We start from the raw sequence: 18,743 nt of genomic DNA on the forward strand, positions 1-18,743 counted from the left end.
ACACAATGGTTGAGCCCTGAGGCATGACTCAACCCTGGTGATGCTGTGCAGCAGAAGCAAACCTCTCTTCACCAGAATGGTCGATAAGTCCATGAATGTTTTCACATACACTAGCATGGCCATGTTGGACTCTACTGTGCTACATTCACTCATGGAATGAAAGGATACGGGTTTTTTTTCTGTTCACTTGTTTTAAAACTTTAATTATAAAAGATACCATGGGAAGGTCTGTAATAATGTGGGCCAACAGAAGTTGATAATGTCCTTCTAGTAATATTGATTATGATTTGTAGGCCATTAATTTAGAATGCTGCATCATACCTCTGGAAGGTAGTGTGGATTTGGTAGTTTAGTTGTCATGTAGAACCTAAAGTTTCTGTCATAATCAATGTCAGAATCTCCAAGGCGAATAAGCATTCTTCCACCAGAAACAAAGGTCTGCTTCAAAAGAACAGGCTCCAGTGCAGGGTCCAAGATTTCCTTCAGCTTTAGAAAAAGAAACCAGATTAAGGTATTTTCTACATGTAACTGGTAACTGAAATACTTAATTACTAAAATGCAAAATTAAATAAAACACTCTCCACTTTATGCAAGGAGAAGAATAATTATTATTATTTATGATTTGTATTACTGTATTGGCTAAATAAATTTGTTGGTCTCTAAGGTGCCACAAGGGCGCCTCGTTGTTTTTGTAGTGGCTAGGAGCATAGTCATGGACCAGGACTCCATTGTGATAGGTGTTGAACAAACACAGAAGAAATAGATGGTCCCAATGATATTCTTCTGTTCACTTATTATTCTCTGCTTTTCTAATTTTTGTTATAGGATGTGGCTGGATTTTCAAAGGAGCCTAACAGAGTTATGTGCCCAAATCCCATGGATATTAAATACACTCCAAATTATGCATTGTTTTTTAAACAGGAGCAAGCTTACATGTTTTACTGTAGAACTCTCTCAGAGCACAAATCAGTGATGTAACAGAATTTAGACAGTGTTAAAGCAAACACATAGAGAGGGAAGAAAATATTCTTTACTTACATGAGAACTGAAAGTACAAAACTAGGCCCTGATCCTACAACCATTTAAACACATGCATGACTTCATGCACATGAATAGTCCCACTGAAGTCAATGGCCTACTCGGGTACATAAAGTTATGTACGTGCGAAGGTCTTTGCTGGATTTGGGCCTAACTTTTTTTCTGGTCATAAAATTCCAAACTCACTGTCCATAATTTCCATATGTTCAACCACATAATGGTACATTAGCAAAAAAAAAGGGCACGAGACATTTAAAAAATAGTTATGTCCCTTTAGAAACAGAACGGTAATGAAAATGTTATTTCCAAAACTTGATCAAAATATGGGAAGGACCCATACACCCCTGCATCCTCCGACTCAATGGGCTCACTCCCGGAGAATGCGGCGCACTCTAGCCCAATCCTGTATTACGCTTACGTTTAACTTTAAGCTTTAAGTGCTTTAAGTGTTTTGCTGGAGAGCGCTCAGCACCTGAGGGTGTTGTGTCCAATAACGGGATTCTCTTGCCCATTCTCACTGCTCTTTATTATCTGTGTTATGGGCCCGGGGCCCCATTCTTCCTGTATCTCTGACTGGCTACAGTCAAGACAGAAAATCATTATACTATGGGAACCAGAAACAGGAAACTGGGCAGAATTATGGTCCTAATTCAACAGAAGACTTCAACGTGTGCTTACACCAATTCTATTTAGCAAAATAGTTAAGCACACTTAATCAAAGTCTTTGCTGAGGGCTATACATATAGCATTCAGGCACAGGAAAATGCAAGGATAACATCTGTCCCTTAGTTTAGAGGATATGACTATTTTTTTCTTAGTTGACATGAAGATATGGGGGTTCCATTGGATCCATGTTTGTTTCTGGATGATCAGATAGCAGGGATGGGCAAGAGTGCTTTTTTCATGTATGCTCATTGAGAAGAATGAGACTTTTTTTTTGGACATGGCTCTCAGTACATTTATTCATGCCTTTGCCACTTCCAGATCTGCTGACTTTCAGAGCAAGGTGCAGGGCATATGTGTTCACCTTGCACTTTTCTGAAAGGAATGATTGTGTCTTGGGAATTCTTGGATTGGGTACGGGACTTTTTGTTTACATTTGTTAATATGCAAACAAAGCCATGTTTTCTATTATCCATTAGCTACAGGACATATTATGGTGTTGCTGATTCTTTTTTTTTTAAACGAGCATACAAATTTTTAAGAGGCACATTTATAAAAAGTAAGAAAATAAATCAAAATAAAAATATATTTGAATTTCGAGGGAGTTGTGAATCATCAGATCCCAGTGCCATATATATCATGCCAATGAATACAGCATTGAATTTTTACCTCTGGTATTGAAAACTGACAAACATACGACACATTGGTGGAAATTCACTTATGCATATCTTTTTCTTTCCTGCAGTTACTGATCCTGACGGCTACTCAAATCAGAACCTTGGTCTCGAGTCAATGTGTACTGACTGCTTATAGTCACAGCTTGGGGCCAGAAGAACTAGGAATAGCTTCTCTGACATGCCTATGGGATTCAAGAAATATCTGTCTGTGGGCCAAATGAAAAATATTATAACTGAGGCTTAATATATCCGTGAACAATTAACTATATGTGCTGCTTTCACTTTAAAAGAAATTGTTGGGTAACTCACAAATTGGACAGTTATTCCTGCTGAATAAACTACAGTTCTGTGACACCACTGTCATGATACATGGGCTATAGCCACAGACACTTTGTCATGGTTGATTTCAGTGCTTGTGAAAGGGGGGGAAAGGGTGTTTGAGTCAGGCCTAGTAGCAAGTCTGAAGTTTAAAAATTAACTCAGGATTGAATTATTCAAGCACAATAAAATCTTACGTTCAAGGGAGGGATATTTTACTCAAAAAGTTCTGAGTTTAAACTCACTGAGTTCCTACCTAGGGCATAATCAACTCTGGGTAGGCAGAATGGAAAATGTATTCTATGATCATTTCCTTTCTGTTATTAATATCTCCACGAGTCCTTTATTCAGTACTAACCCCTCTGCAGTGGAACCTTAGCTCATTGCCTAGCAACCTAGTCACTTGGCCGGGCCCCTCGTCATGTACTCCCAAATAAATAATTGCTCAAACAAGGTTAATGTCAGTAAAATTCTAACTTCAACTTCACTTAGGTCTGAATGAATTTTGAAACATGCACCCAGAGCAAACATGCCATTCAGTTATATATGTATTTTTTTGGTGAGTGACAGACTAGTGAAGATGTTAATCAAGGAAAATAATTTTAAAAAGGTAACAATTTTCCCATCCTGCATCCCAACACGTACACTGGCCCTTTACTAAGGGATGTGGCAAGTAGTAAGATTCTCAGAGGGAGGGAAAGAAAAAGATGAGTATAAAGATAAATAATCCATGCTTGGGTGCTAGGAAATGGAGGCTTTTTGGGGGGTGGGGAGAAATGCATCAAACACCTGAAGAGCTATCTTACAGTGCTTTATGAAAGACAAAGGAGTTTACCCACATTGTGGCTTTGCAAGTTTCTTCGGAGTTTACTATTGACCTTTGCCCAAAACCTGGCTGCTAAATATTCAATGATTTTAAGACCAGAAGGGATCACTGTGATCATCTAGTCTGACTATGCCTAACACAGGCCATAGAATTTCACCCAATAATGCCTGCATCTAACCCAATAACTTCTGGTTGAACCAGAGCATAACAAGGAATAGGAAAAAATATCTGGTTTAACAGAAGCTGTATATGCCTTTCTGACAAACCTTTTAACTATCTTTCCAGAGACTATTTTGAGACCCTGGCTCATACACATTGTGAATGAAAGAAAACAGGTGATTTTCTGAGTGCTTTATCATACTTTGTGTGTATGAGCTTCTAAACACACATCCCGACTGGGCTAAAGCTTTTGTTTTGTGCTTTGGCCATGAACAGACAGAAGGTATGATGCTGATGGACTTATTTCTACAGAATGACAGAGGATATAAATTAAAATCTTCTCTTAGAAAATAGGGTGTTGCACTGAAAGTGTTGCCAGTTCAGAAATTCATCACACGGATGTTATGGGAAGAAATGGTTACTTATTATATAGTAAATGGGGTTCTTCGAGAGGTGTATACTGTATACATATTCCACTGTTGGTGTGCGCACATCCACTGCACATCCTCACACCAGCAACTGAGGGCTTAAAAGGAGGGGCTGCCTCAACCACAAACCAGTTCTTTTGCCACCTACAGAGCCCAATGTCAAAGACTGAGTAGAGGGGGTGGGGGTTGGGTCATAGAATATGTATACAGACAACACATCTGGAAGAACATCAGTTACTGTTCAGGCAAGTAACCATCTCTACTTCTAATGATGAGCTGTATACATATATTTTATTGCTGATGATCTCTCCCCCACCCCCCTCAACAAGCAGTGACCCTTGTTGGAGGTGGGTACCAGGGGTCGTTGAACAGTGATTGCAGCACAATTCTGCCAAATTTTGCATTGTCTCTGAAAGCCTGTACAATTGCGTACTGCTGAGTGAATGTGTGGATGGAGGACCAGGCTGCTGCCTTACAAATGTCCTGAGAACGGTCATCACAGTGGCCCGAGCTCTCATCAAATGAACCATTATTTTGACAGATAGAGTCTTTCCAGTCACCTGATAACAAAGTTTGATACATGTGGAAATCCAATTAAAGATCGTTTGCTCTGAGACAACTTCACCTTTGGTCCTTTCCTCTATGTGCTACAAACAGTTTAGGAGACTTTCTGAAGTGTGCAGTTCTGTCAAGATAGAATGAAAGAACTCTGCTTACATCCAACGAATGCCGCTTTTGCTCTGCTTTACATGCTCTGCATGTGGCTTAGGGAAAACAACAGCAATGTGAATAGATTTAATTGAAGTTCTGGAACCACCTTTGGTAAAAACTTAGGGTGAGATTTCAGAGAAACGTTATCCTTATGAAAGATGGTATAATAAGGTGGTTTGGCTAACAATGCTTGTAATTCAACAGCTCTCCAGGCTGATGTTATTTCCACTGCGAAGGCCACTTTCACAGAAGGATGAAATAGAGATCAAGTGGCCAGTGCCCTTCAGACATCCAGAGAATGCAGTCGCCTTTCTTCATCTGAGAAGCATGTGGTTTTGGAAAAAATACCAGTAAGTGGATGGTTTGACTCTTATGAAACTCGAGTCCACCATGCATGCTTTCAACTAGTTGACTTGTCTAACTAATGTTACAATGATTAGAAAGGCCACTTTCATAGTCAGATGGGCTCGAGGTTCAAAGGGAGGTCTGCTGAGAGATGAAAAAACAAAATTGAGGTCCCACTGGGGTGCGAACTTCACCAGTGGTGGAAAGGGTCAAAGAAGCCCCTTCAAAAATCTAGTTTGACAGGGTGAATGAAGATCATATGGTTATCAACAGGAGGATGAAAAGCACTGATTGCTGCTAAATGAACCTGAAGAGAACTAAATGAGATATCCAACGACTTACGGGTAAATATTTCAGGATAGCAGGGAACCCAGCAGATTCTGGAGATAATGTATTGTTGGGTACAAGAGGAGAAACACCTTCTTTTAGCTGAATAAGAACATATCCTAGTAGAGTCTTTCCTACTTTGATTAAGGATGGATTGCATCACTCTGGAACACAAGTGCTCTTACATCCAGTGACCATCCAAATACCAGGCTACAGTGGTTCCTGATTGGGGTGCTTGAAAGTGCCCTGGTGTTGTGTTAGAAGGTCCGGAAATGGGCAGACGTTTATGGGCAGCTGAGCTTAGAGTTTCAGTAGATCTGTAAACCATAACTGTCGTGGCCAGTCAGGCACAATGAGGATGACTTGAGCTCTGTCTTAATGGATTTTCCATGGGGCCTGTAGTATTAATGGAATGGGAGGGAAGGCAAAACTCAGGAGATCCTTCTGTGATAGCTGGAGTGTATCTCTCTTTGAGCCCTTGCCTACGCAGGATAGAGGAAGTTTCTTGTTTACATGTGAGGCAAAAAGGTCCCAGGACAGCATTGCCCATTAGGTGAAGACCTTGTTGAGAACTGAATTGTGAATCTCCCATTTGTGGTCCATGGAAAAATCTCTGCTGAGACTGTCCACTAGGGAGTTCTGAACCCCTAGTAAACATGCTGCTGAAAGGGTTATGTGATGGTGGTTGCACCAATTCCAGATGTTAACTGACACTATACAAAAAGGAAGGGATCTCATTCACCTCTACTCGTTTATATATAAGACAGTTGTTATGTTGTCCTTATTATGTTGACATTATTTGAACATGTCGGGATTGGATCAGTGGAAGGAATGCATTACAGACTTGATGGACTATCCTGAGATCTAGTAAACTGATATGCTTTCTGGATTCTTGAAGGGTCCAGATGCCTTGTGCCATATGACCACCTGTATGAACTCCAACTCAGACCATGCGGTGATCAGAAAGAATTGGAGAGGTGTTGGTCCGCACCATCCCTTACACACACTGTTCAGAGCGTGAGGACAATTAAGGCGCACATGTGGACCAACGGACACTGCTTACTAAAAAATTACAAACTCAGGTGCATGGGGCACACACGTATCCATGCGCATAGGGACCATCACTCGAAGAAGTATGTTTCTGACATCTCATGGATGTCTAACCATCAGGTCAAGCTCAACATGGCTAAAACAGAGTTCTGAATCTTTCTGCACATGCCCATTGCACTATCTCCTTTTTTGTTAACTGTGGGCAACACCATCCTGCCTGTCACTCAGGCCCATAACCTGGCTGCCATCTTTAAATTGGTCCTCTCTCTAGGTCTGCACATACAGGTTCTATCTCAATCTTTCAGATTCTTTCTGCATAACATCTCTAAGATATGGCCTTTCCTATCCATCCATACAACTAAGACCCTCATCCAGGCTCTCATCATCTCACATCTTGATTCCTGCAACATCCTTTTCTTTGGCCTTGACAAATGCAATCTTGTCCTGCTCATATCTATTCAGAAGGATGCTGCAAAGATCATTTTTCTAGCATGTCACTTTGACTATGTCACCCCACTCTTTGTATTCCTCCACTGGCTTCTCTTTCTCTATCGCATCAAACACAAGCTGCTTGTCTTCACTTTCGAGGGCCTTTACAGCCTATCCCCCCCAACTTATCACTCATTCTCTATCAAGATGTTGACTCTCACCTCCAATCGCCTCATGTTACCAGCCTCCATTGCCCACTTGTTAAATTCTAAAAAAAGCACCTTCACGCTTTCTCTCATGATGCCTTGGGAGGAGCTCCCCTTAAATATCCATAGAGCTACCTCATTTATCTTCCTTCAAATTTCTCCTTAAAACTCTCCAAGATTCGAATTTCCATAGGAAATGACTTAAAAATTTTGCATTTAGTCTAATAAATAACAGACTTGTACTACATCCATAATCCTCAAGCCTAGCTCAGCTACACCAACCACAGGACCCTAGAGGAGGGAGTTGTGAGAAACGGTAGCTTTACATCACCTCTGGGAGTCCCATGATCCCAGGAAATACCATGTTCACCCCCAACATATATTAAAGCGACCTCAGGAATTCCCCTCTGCCAGGGGAATCCCCATTTGGCCACTTAGCATCATAGAATCACAGGACTGGGAGGAATCTCGAGAGCTCATCTAGTCCAGTCCCCGGCCTCATGGCAGGACTAAGTATTATCTAGACCATCCCTGACAGGGGTTTGTCTAACCTGCTCTTAAAAATCTCCAGTGATGGAGATTCTACAACTTCCCTAGGCAATTTATTCCAGTGCTTAACCATCCTGACAGTTAGGAAGTTTTTCCTAATGTCCAAACTAAACCTCCCTTGCTGCCATTTAAGCCCATTGCTTCTTGTCCTATCACCAGAGGTTAAGAAAAATAATTTTTCTCCCTCCTCCTTGTAACAACCTTTTGTGTACTTGAAAACTGTTATGTCCTCTTTCAGTCTTCTCTTTTCCAGACTAAACAAACTAATTTTTTCAATCTTCGCTCATAGCTCATGTTTTCTAGACCTTTAATCATTTTCGTTGCTCTTCTCTGGAATTTCTCCACATCCTTCCTGAAATGTGGCACCCAGAACTGGACACAATACTCCAGTTAAGGCCTAATCAGCACGGAGTACAGCGGAAGAATTACTTCTCGTGTCTTGCTTAGAACACTCCTGCTAATACATCCCATATATCCCCAGTGGTTCTGGGATTTTGTGGCCAGAAAAAACTGAAGTTCATAGACGAAAATTTTGATTACGACGTTCCTACTAATTCCAACATATTAAAAGAGATAGAAATACAATGATAATAATTTAAGTTTATGGATAAAAGATACATACCTCTTCTAGAAGAACAGGTAAACCCAATCTAATAGCATTCTCAAGCGTACGCAGGAAACCAGCATCTGTAAGCTTAATTATCTTTAAACCAGATTTCATTTCTTTGTTTCTTATCCACCGATTTGCCTATGTAGGAAACAAGAGAGTAATCACTAAGGCTGGCTAAGTGTCACATTTGACCAGAAGGTTAATTAGCACGTTTACCTCAATATTCAGAAGTGCAATTCTTAAGACCACTGCTTTGATCAGGAAAAGTAAATTAAATGCACGAACTCTTTACACCTGAGAAGCATCACCAGAAAATAAGGTTTTTGCTTGTATTTGTAATATCTAAGGCTTTTACACTGCACGGTGTGATATTCAGCTGTGCTGGTACTGCTCGTATTTTATTGGCCTTTATAGGTCCAGATTGTGCCATTCAAGGAATAGAATCATTTCGGGGAGTAGCGTGAGGCAGCACCAAACCAAGAGGAGCTCCATGCGGGACTATATCTCAGAGGGCAGCTTCCAGTGAGATTACACACACTGTGTGGGGTAGATTACTCTTCCTGCTGCACCCAAGGCTGGTGTGGAGAGGCAGGATTGGCCTCCCATTCATCCCCTTTAGGACGAGCTGTGCACTAGGAAGGAGCAATCCCTGTGCTCACCTGACCCACCCATACGACCTGGCCCATTCAGTCGGCAGCCCCTCTCCTCCAGCAAGGACACCAGGCCATGAAGAGAGACCTGTATGATGTCTAGGGAAGAGGAAAGGGTGGTGCTGCAGGGTTGAGTGAAGAAGGAAGGAATATCCACACTGTCACGATTGGACCCTAAAATAGATTTATACTTGTAATGTTTTAAATGTAAAAATTAAATTGAAAAAGGTTTTTCATTCTAAATTCTTTCATTGTGCTCACCTACCGCTTCCAATAATCACAAGTGAGGGAAAAGGAGTGAACAATGCAGGAAATTGTCCTAACAAAATTGGCTGTGGTTCAATGGTTGTTTAGCACTAGGTCAATTAAGGGGATTCAGAAAACCACAAAAATATGTGGTGAAAAAGTTATAGCACAAAATAAACACCAGTTGTGAGGCAGGTATATGCAGTTTTTTTCTTTCCTCCTTTTTAGGTTAAACAATAATAATAGTCTTCACAGTCTTTCATTTTATGAAACTCTTTTCATAGCTTTGACCATCTTTGAGACTCATCCCTGGGCCTTTAATGAAAACTGGACACAATCCTGTTTTTCCTCTGTTGGCAATATAGTTTATAGTTTTCGTATTGTGGAGGGGTTTTAATAGCACACATTTTGCACAATCATTTCCATGTTATTTATAGTTAGAAACCTCTTGGTAAAGATTCATAGTACTCTATTAATTATTTTAAACCTATTCCAATTTTGATTGGAATGAGAATGTTAAATTAGAGTCCATGCAATACCTGAAACACTATCGTGTTTTTTATTTTTAATCACAGATCTCATATTGAAAACGTATGGACCAGATGCTCAGCTGGTGTTAGTCACTATAGCTCTACTGAAAAATGTTGATTTGCATGAGTTGAGGATCTGGCCCCAAGCCAACAAAGAAAAAGGTGTCAAGTGTTAGAACTGTCTGGTACAAAAACTTCCGGAGGAGTTGAATTTTTGGAAAGGGAGCTGCATCGGTACAGTTTACAATCAGTGCTCACCTGATCCTGGGGGTCAATCATCAGTGGCCAGCGTCGCCCTCGAGTCACAAGAATCCCATTCTCGGTAGACACATAGTCACGTGGTAACCCATCTGTGTTCCACTGGCGAATTTCATAGGGATCTCCCAAAATGTTTATAAGACTGAAGTCTGGACTGATAGGAATCTCTAGATTCTGACATTTCTTAATCCAGCAATCTATCAGCTGAGACAGAGAGATATTAATTGTAAAAAGAGATTCATGGGAGATTATATTACTTCATGGGAATAGGACAGTTACCTGTTCCGTAACTGGCGTTCTTCGAGATGTGTTGCTCAGGTGTATTCCACTATAGGTGTGCGTGCTCGCCACGTGCATCGGTACCGGAAGTTTGTCCCTTAGCAGTATCCGTAGTGGGGGAGCACCGCTGCGACCCCTGGAGTGGCGCCGACATATCGCGCCATAAAGGGGACTGCGTGCTCCCCCCAACCTCAGTTCCTTCTTGCCAGACAACTCCGACACAGGGGAAGGAGGGTGGGACGTGGAATACACCTGAGCAACACATCTCGAAGAACGCCAGTTACGGAACAGGTCACTGTCCTTTCTTCTTCGAGTGATTGCTCATGTTAGGTGACTCCAAGCTATCCCTGATGGAGGCGGGTAGGAGTGTAAGTATGAAATGTCAAGGGTTTCCTGGGCGGAGCACTGCTCTACCAAACCCAGCGTCACCCCGTGATTGGGAGACGATCGCATAGTGCGATGAGAAAGTGTGGACAGAGGACCAAATAACAGCCCTACAGATGTCCTGAATAGGGACATGAGCCACATAAGCTGCAGACGAGGCCTAGGCTCTCGTCGAATGAGCCTTCACTATAAGAGGCGGGGGAACCCCTGCCAGGTCATAGCAGGTGCGAATGCACGAAGTGATCCAGCGGGAGATCTTTGAGATCTGGGTGGAGACCGGTCGTCCCCTACTGCACTCAGCCGAAGCAATAAAAAGCTGGGGGGACCTTCTAAAGGGCCTGGTTCTGTCCAGGTAAAAGGCCAGCGCTCTGCGCACATCTAACATGTGCAGGCGGCGTTCCTCATTGGAGGAATGGGGCTTAGGACACAGGATCGGGAGGAAAATATCCTGATCCATGTGGAAAGCCGAGACTACCTTTGGCAAAAAGGCAGGGTGAGGGCAGAGCTGAACCTTGTCCTTATGAAAGACCGTATATGGCGGTTCAGAGGTCAGGGTTCAGAGGTCAAAAGGAGGCCCTGTGAGGCGGGAGAGTACCAGGTTTAGATCCCAGAGCGGGACTGGGGGTCTGGCATAAGGGAATGCCTGGTCTTACCCTTTCAGAAACCGGGCCGTCATGTGATATGAGAACACAGACAGGCCCTGCACCGGGGGATGGAAGGCCGAGATGGCCGCCAGGTGCACCCTGATAGAGGAGGGCGCGAGATCTTGAGTCCTAAGGGACAGGAGGTAATCGAGGACCTGTTGGATAGGTGCAGAGGAGGGAGAGGAACCTCTATCCCTCGCCCACACAGAAAACCTATACCACTTAGCCAGGTAAGTGCGCCATGTGGAGGGTTTCCTACTTTCCAGCAGGACCCTCCTAACGTCCTCAGAACACCTGCCCTCCTCCGCATTCAACCATGAAGCAGCCACGCTGTCAGATGGAGCGCAGCTAGGTTGGGATGGAGGAGACGTCCTGCCTCCTGGGAGAGGAGGTCCGGGCATAGCGGCAGCCTGCAAGGAGGGGCCGCTAAGAGTTGCAGGAGGGACCTGTACCAATGCTGACGGGCCCAATCCGGGGCTATGAGGATCATCCTCGCTCCGTCTGACTTCAGCTTCTGCAACACCTTGTCTATTAAGGGGAAGGGCGGGAAGGTGTACAACTGGGGCCCCGACCATGAGAGCAAAAACACATCCGACATCGCCCCGTCGCCCTGCCCCGCCCTGGAGCAGAATCGAGGACACTGTCGATTCTGGGCAGTGGCGAACAGGTCTACGTGGGGAGTGCCCCACTGTAGGAAGATCCACCTGGCCACGTCCCTATGAAGGGACCACTTGTGCTGCTGGGAGAATACCCTGCTCAGGCGGTCCGCAAGAGAGTTGCTCTTGCCCGGCAGGTAAAAAGCCCGCAGGAGTACATTGTGGGCTGTACAAAACTCCCACAGGAGCTGGGCTTCCTGGCATAAGGCCCTGGAATGCGTACCGCCCTGCTTGTTGACATAGTACATGGCGGTCGTGTTGTCCGTAAGGACTCTGAGTACCCTCTCTTGGATATGGTGGCGGAATGCCATGCAGGCGAGGCGTATGGCCCTGAGCTCCCTGACATTTATGTGGAGGGCTAAGTCTCCTGGGGACTACAACCCCACGTGCGCTCCCCAGCCCAGGTCCGAGGCGTCCGACACTAGGTCTTGTGAGGAAGGAGGGTCCCGGAAGGGGATACCCCGGAGGGACCACCATTGGAGACCTGCCACCACCCTGGGCAGCACTGTGACCACCATGTCCAGGCTGTCCCTGGCCTGCGAATACCTGGAGGCCAACCACAGCTGGAGGGGCTTCACTCGAAGCCTGGCATGTCGCACTACATAGGTGCATGCTGCCATGTGGCCTAGGACCTGAAGGCACACCTGTTCTGTGGTTACCGGAAAGGCTGTGATCTGGGCGATGAGAGCTTTGAGCGCCTCGAACCTGTCCCTTGGGAGGAAGGCCGAGGCTACCCAGGAATCTAGCAGCGCGCCTATAAGGTTATGCGCTGAACTGGGATTAACGTGGATTTCTCCTCGTTTACCAGCAGGCCTAGGACACCGCAGGTGCCTAGCTGGTAGCTCGTCTGCTGCTGCACCAGGGATCGAGACCGGCCCTTGAGCAGCCAGTCGTCTAAGTAGGGGAAGATCTGCAGCCCTTTCCTCCTGAAGTGGGCTGCAACTACCGCCATACATTTCGTAAACACCCTGGGGGCCGTAGAGAGGCCAAAAGGGAGGACCTTAAACTGGAAGTGGTCCTGTCCCACCAGGAAACGGAGGTAGCGCCTGTGATCCTGGGAAATGTGGATGTGAAAATACACATCCTGGAGGTCCAGTGACGTAAACCAATCCCCCTGGTCTAGGGATGGAATAATGGAGGCCAGGGACACCATGCGGAATTTGTAACGCACCAGGAACTGGTTGAGATTCCGCAGGTCGAGGATGGGCCGAAGTCCGCCTTTCGCCTTGGGAACGAGGAAATACCTGGCGTAAAACCCCTTGCCCTGGTATTCTCGAGGCAACCTTTCCACCGCTCCCAAGAAAAGGAGGCATTGTACCTCCTGACGGAGGAGGAGGGCATGCTCCGGAACCGCCGTGTGGCACCGTGACAGGGGGCAGTTGGGAGGGGTTGCCACAAACTGGAGCCTGTACCCCTGGGAGATGGTGCTGAGGACCCATTGATCCATTGTTATAGTGGACCATTGGAGTCGGAAACCTAATAAACAGTTGAAAAAAGGCAACTTTATTAACTGGGTGGGGGGAACACTGGCAACAGGCCCGGGGATCCCCCTCAACAACTCAAAACCGCTGTTTCCTGGGGCGTTTGCCCTTCGAGGCACCAGGTCGCTGGGCCAAAAGGGATTGGTGCTGTGACCAATGCCTCTGATCCCTCTGTCGCTTAGGTGGGGGTTCATAGCTACCCCTAGCTTGTGGAGCGGGCGGTTGAGGCCTGGGCTTGTCCTTTGCAGGTGGAACATACAGGCCCACGTCTGAAGGGTGGTACAGGAATCCTTCATCCCATGCAGATGGGTATCAGTTTGATCAGCAAACAGGGCCTTGCCATCAAACGGCAGGTCCTGCATTATCGACTGGGATTCAGAGGAGAGTCCTGAGAGAAAGCCACGATGCTCACCTCATGGAGACAGCTGTAGCCAAGGAGCGAGCGGCCATGTCCGTCGCATCCGAAGCAGCCTGGAGAGCCGCCTTGGCCGCGGTCGCCCCTTCTTGGACAAGCGCCCGAAACTCCTTCGCCTCGGTATCAGGGAGGAAACACTCAAACTTGGGAGAGATCCCCAAAGGTTGAACTTGTAGCAGCCCAGAAGCGCCTGATGGTTGGCCACGCGGAGTTGGAAACTCGTCCATGAGTAAGACTTTCATCTGAAAGAGTCAAGTCTATGAGCGTCCCTGTCCTTGGGCGTGGGCGCAGGCTGAACATTCCTCTCGCGGTGGTGGACCAACTCTACCACCAGGGAGTTAGGGGCTGGGTGAGTGTAGAGCTACTCAAGACCTTTGGCAGGGACGAAGTATTCCCTCTCAGCCTTTTTGGAAATAGGGGCAAGGGAGGCCAGCGTTTGCCAAAGGCCAGCGGTAATATTGGCAACTTCTTGATGAAACGGGAGTGCCACACGCCCCGGGACCAAGGAGGCCAGGACATTAAAAAGTGTGTCGGAGGGCTCCTCCATCTCCTCGGCCCGGAGCTCGAGACTGGCTGCCATCCTCCGAAGCAGCTCTTGATGGGCCTTAAAGTTCTCTTGCGAAGAGGGAGGCGGTACCACAACCAAATCGCCCTGCGCCGTCGAGGTGGAAGGTACAGAACCGTCAACAGCAAGCGGCACCATGAGCTCTACTTTGGGGTCCGGTGCCGAAGCCGGTGTCGGAGGATCGGCACCCACAGCTTGATCCCGGTACCACGGCGATGCGGGGCGGCCCTGGGAAGCTCCCGCCACAGAGCAAGGACCGAGGTGCGCCGGAGCCTGAGGCCACGGCGCTAGCTGACACCACTGACCCTGCCATGGCACAGTCTGGAGTAGAGGCACGTCGGGCGCCGGAGGTTCAGGTTGGTCCGGCGGCACGGGTCGTCCCTGGGATAGACGACTGCGCGTTGACACCGAGGTTCGGGAAAAGTGAACGGTGCCGTAAGAACGGCTGGAATGGTCCCGATTGTGACGGCTCCGGGACTTCGACCTGGAGGAGGACGAGATGTAAACGTCTGAGGAGCTGCATCTGGACTGTCCGTGGCACCCGTGGGCCCAGTGCCTCGGTGCTAGGGAACGCGGGGATGCGCTGCGAGCCTGACCTCTACAGTGCCGGGTCCTGGAGTGGGAGCATCGGTGCCGACGGCGTCGCGACCTATTCCTCTCGGAGTCGCTAGAAGAAGAGGGATGGTGTCGCCTCTTTCTTCCGGCACGACAGCGCTCAGGACCCGACGAATGGGAAACGCTCATGGCAGAATCATGACGCGGGGTCAATGTGCGTCGTGAACCCCTGCTAGGTGCCTCAACCCGGGAAGGTGCTTCAATCTCCGACTCCTTTGGGGAAGACTGGTGGGCAATCAAGGACAGCTTCCCGTGGGACCGGGGGACCGAGTGCTGCGGCGCTGCGGGCACCAGAAGCGTCAATATCTCACACGCGGCCTGAGCTGCCTCTGGCGTTGAGAGCATGCACACCTCTGGAGAGGCTCGTGCGGACGGGACAGGATTACTCCACTCAGCGTGAGTCGGAGGTCTCTGTCCCGATGGGGATCGTGGGCTGCTCAACTCAGGTCTAGCCTCACCCCTAGTCTTTTCCCGGTGCCTCTGCGATTTCCCCGTCCTCTTAGCTGGGGAACGGTGCCGAGACGTTGAAGGTGCCTCACTGCGCACTGAGGACGCGGTACCGGGAGCAGATTCAGAGCGGCGCTCGGGAGGCCCTTCGTTGCGTGCCGACTACGCGGATCCCGGCGTGGTGCCGGCTCGATGCGCCGGTGCCGGGGCCAATGCCGACTCTATTAAGAGCGCTTGGAGTCGGATCTCACGCTCCCCTTCTTCGTTCGCGGCTTGAAGGAGTGGCAGATCTTACACTTCTCACTAATGTGAGACTCGCCCAGACAGCAAAGACACAGAGTGTGGATCACTTCTGGATATAGAATTGCGACAAGAGTTGCACGACTTGAAGCCTGGGCCACGGGGCATGCCCCGAGCCAGGCACTAACAGAAGAAAAGTTCAGCAAAGAAACAGTTCAGTGAACTAGATACCACTAAGGCTATAATGCTGCAGCCAAGGCTGGAGCAAGTTCCGACTACCTTCACTGGCGGCAAGAAGGAACTGAGGGTGGGGGGAGCACGCAGCCCCCTTTATGGCGCGATATGTCGGCGCCACTCCAGGGGTCGCAGCGGTGCTCCCCCACTACGGATACTGCTAAGGGAAAAATTTCCGGCACCGGTGCACATGGCGAGCACGCACACCTATAGTGGAATACACATGAGCAATCACTCGAAGAAGAATGTAACAATAGCCTGTTGGAACTAGTTGGTAGTAATTAAAAGTTATCATCATTGGATGGCTGCTTGATTGCTTAGGAGGCGACAAGCAAGTGTCTTTAATTCATTTCAGAATAGACAGGAGTCCTTGTCTTGTACTAATAATAATCCTACCCCGCTCACAATTGTCACTAATGGCTGAATATGTATTTGAACTGAACTCTGGACAGCAAGGCTGAGGATCATTAATGCAGTTGTGGGGGAATGCTTAGACTGACACTGTCCATATTGTACCTGTTCAGAAGCTAGAGCAATTCTACAGTGATGCCAGTTTGGTACCTTTCACAAGCACCACATTATGGAGGAAAAAAAGAAAAGGGAGATTATTTTTACTCACCAGTTGCCTATAAAGTGCTGTAAAAGCCCCATAATAGGCAACGCAGGCAGCTGCTATGAACACATTCCCTATGATGTTTGAAATCTCATCTTCAAAATTCCTGATGCTCTCTTCCCACCGAACTTGTTCATCTCCTAATGCAGCTGTGAGCTTTCCAGCTCTAGTGAGGCGAGCTTGGGTAAGTGCCATGGTCCTTGCTAAACAGTTATAAAACGATTGGACTGTGATTAGTATTAAAAAGTCAATTTTTCCTAATAATCTTTTCCTTTGCTTTCTATTTTAGCCTCCCTCTTCCCATACCCTTTCCTCTAGCCTTAACTTCTACAGTGGCTTCCTGGCAAAGTTCTTTTTGGCCTATTGATTGGGTACTTCAGGACAGACTATGGTCCATGAACCCATATCTTGACCTCGCCAAACTCCCAGCACAGCCTCTTCCAATCATCCTGCTGTGATCATCACCTGCTACTGGAACCAGGTTGCTCCAGTTGAAGCTGCCTGAAGGAATAGTCACAAGCCTAACTGTTGGCAGCAGATGTAGTGTCTCCTCACCACAGTACTGTGTGGCCAGAGAAGCACTGGGGGGACAGAGTGCTAGTAAATCATGTGTTTGACCCTTTCAATGGAGTCCTACTGATGTGCATATTAATTTCCATACCACTGTGTTGTGTATAGTATGAGACTGTCTGGGTCAGGGCTAGCTAGTTTCCCCTGATCCAGCTAGCTGTATAGTGAAGGCATGTAAGTAAAAGACTATCTTAACTGTTTAACGACTTCAAGAGAAATCACTTACCAAGGCTCTCTTTTTCTTCAAGGCTTCTTTCATACTGGTCTTGTAATGCCTGGATCTGATCCTCCACCTGCTTTAATTTCTTTTGCTTGTCGCGAAGGGTAGCCATAGTCGCATCGAGCTCAGCCTAAGAACGTAAGGAAATCTTTAGGTGAAGGCTTTCAAACCTGGTGGCCTGATTTTTAGAAGAGCTGAAGTCAATGGAAGTGACAGGTACAGGGGACTTGTGAAAATCAGGTCACTTATTCAGGTGCCTACACATGAATAAGGAGTCTTTTTGAAAGATGTGGCTTTAAACCAGAACATTTTTGTCCCATTAATAAAATGGCATTTTCATAACGAGCGCCTCCACCATTTTTCTAGGGAGTAGGATATGAAACTGTCACATCCTCTAGTCTCTGCTGTAACCAGGTTGGCTGAACATTGACACAGGACCAATGACTGGGGAAAGTCTCCCTTGGGCCACAGCTCTTTGAAAATTCATCCCCCGATGACTTGTGTTTAGTCAATCTTGGAAGAACTCAGCGATAATGTCATGTACAATACCTGATTGCCCCATGTGCCCCACGAATGGAGTGCCCATCTAATGCTTAATTCAGCACTTACAGACAGTAGGGAGAGGATACATCATCCTTGCAACTGGAAGTAGCTTCTGTAGCAAGGCAGGACAGCAGCCCAAGAGGCTACTTTCTGCTGGATTTGGCCCAAAGAGTTAAAAGAACAATTATGGATGAAAAAAATTTTATTACTTAGATCAGAAGCTCCTTGGAGCAGGAAGTGATTTTTGGTCGGTGTACAAGGCCCAGCACAGTGGGTCCTGATCCATGACTGGGACTTCTAGGCGTTACCGCAGTAAAAAAAAAATTAACAATATCATCAAAGTTATCATTCTAACAAATAAAAGACATTAGAGACATAAACACGCACCTGTGCAGCATTTAACTTTTGCCTCTTTGGCTCAACTTCTTTGACGACTCTAGAGTATAAATCCATGGCTCTCACCCACATGCACATTGACCTACAGGCCCTGGACACCTTCTCTACTTTTTCAGGCACAAAATCTGGGTTATTTATATATTTCTGAAGCTTTAACAATATTTGAGGCTTTATATTTTCTTTATCGTATTCTAAAAGTTTTTTGAGGAAATTGGAATCTCCAAGGAGCTGTTTTGCTGCTGCCCAGTCAGGCCTGAAAGAAAATAACAGTAACAGAATTTGAGAGAGACATGCCCTGAGAACATGATCTTAAATAACAAATTTGCACTTTTCAGACCATTTCCTCTTGCTTGGTACAGTGTTTTGAAGAGCTTGACCACAACCAGTGCTTGATAAAAACATAGCAACAGAATTTACATTT

At 46.4% G+C, this 18,743-nt stretch overlaps 1 protein-coding gene across 1 annotated transcript in view; it reads right to left on the reverse strand.

Annotated features, from left to right (window-relative positions):
* Positions 1-18,743, reverse strand: part of DNAH6 (dynein axonemal heavy chain 6) — a 178,265-nt gene that overhangs the window by 60,860 nt on the left and 98,662 nt on the right. Inside the window, exons 49-54 of the mRNA XM_054032513.1 lie at positions 18,314-18,575; positions 17,390-17,513; positions 16,600-16,796; positions 10,021-10,224; positions 8,349-8,474; positions 322-486 (exon numbers count right to left, since the gene is read on the reverse strand). Of these exons, the coding sequence (XP_053888488.1) occupies positions 322-486; positions 8,349-8,474; positions 10,021-10,224; positions 16,600-16,796; positions 17,390-17,513; positions 18,314-18,575 (1,078 nt within the window). The remainder of the gene's footprint in view (positions 1-321; positions 487-8,348; positions 8,475-10,020; positions 10,225-16,599; positions 16,797-17,389; positions 17,514-18,313; positions 18,576-18,743) is intronic.

Source organism: Malaclemys terrapin, chromosome 6 (assembly GCF_027887155.1).
Source record: "Malaclemys terrapin pileata isolate rMalTer1 chromosome 6, rMalTer1.hap1, whole genome shotgun sequence".
In the NCBI taxonomy this organism is placed as follows: domain Eukaryota; kingdom Metazoa; phylum Chordata; order Testudines; family Emydidae; genus Malaclemys; species Malaclemys terrapin.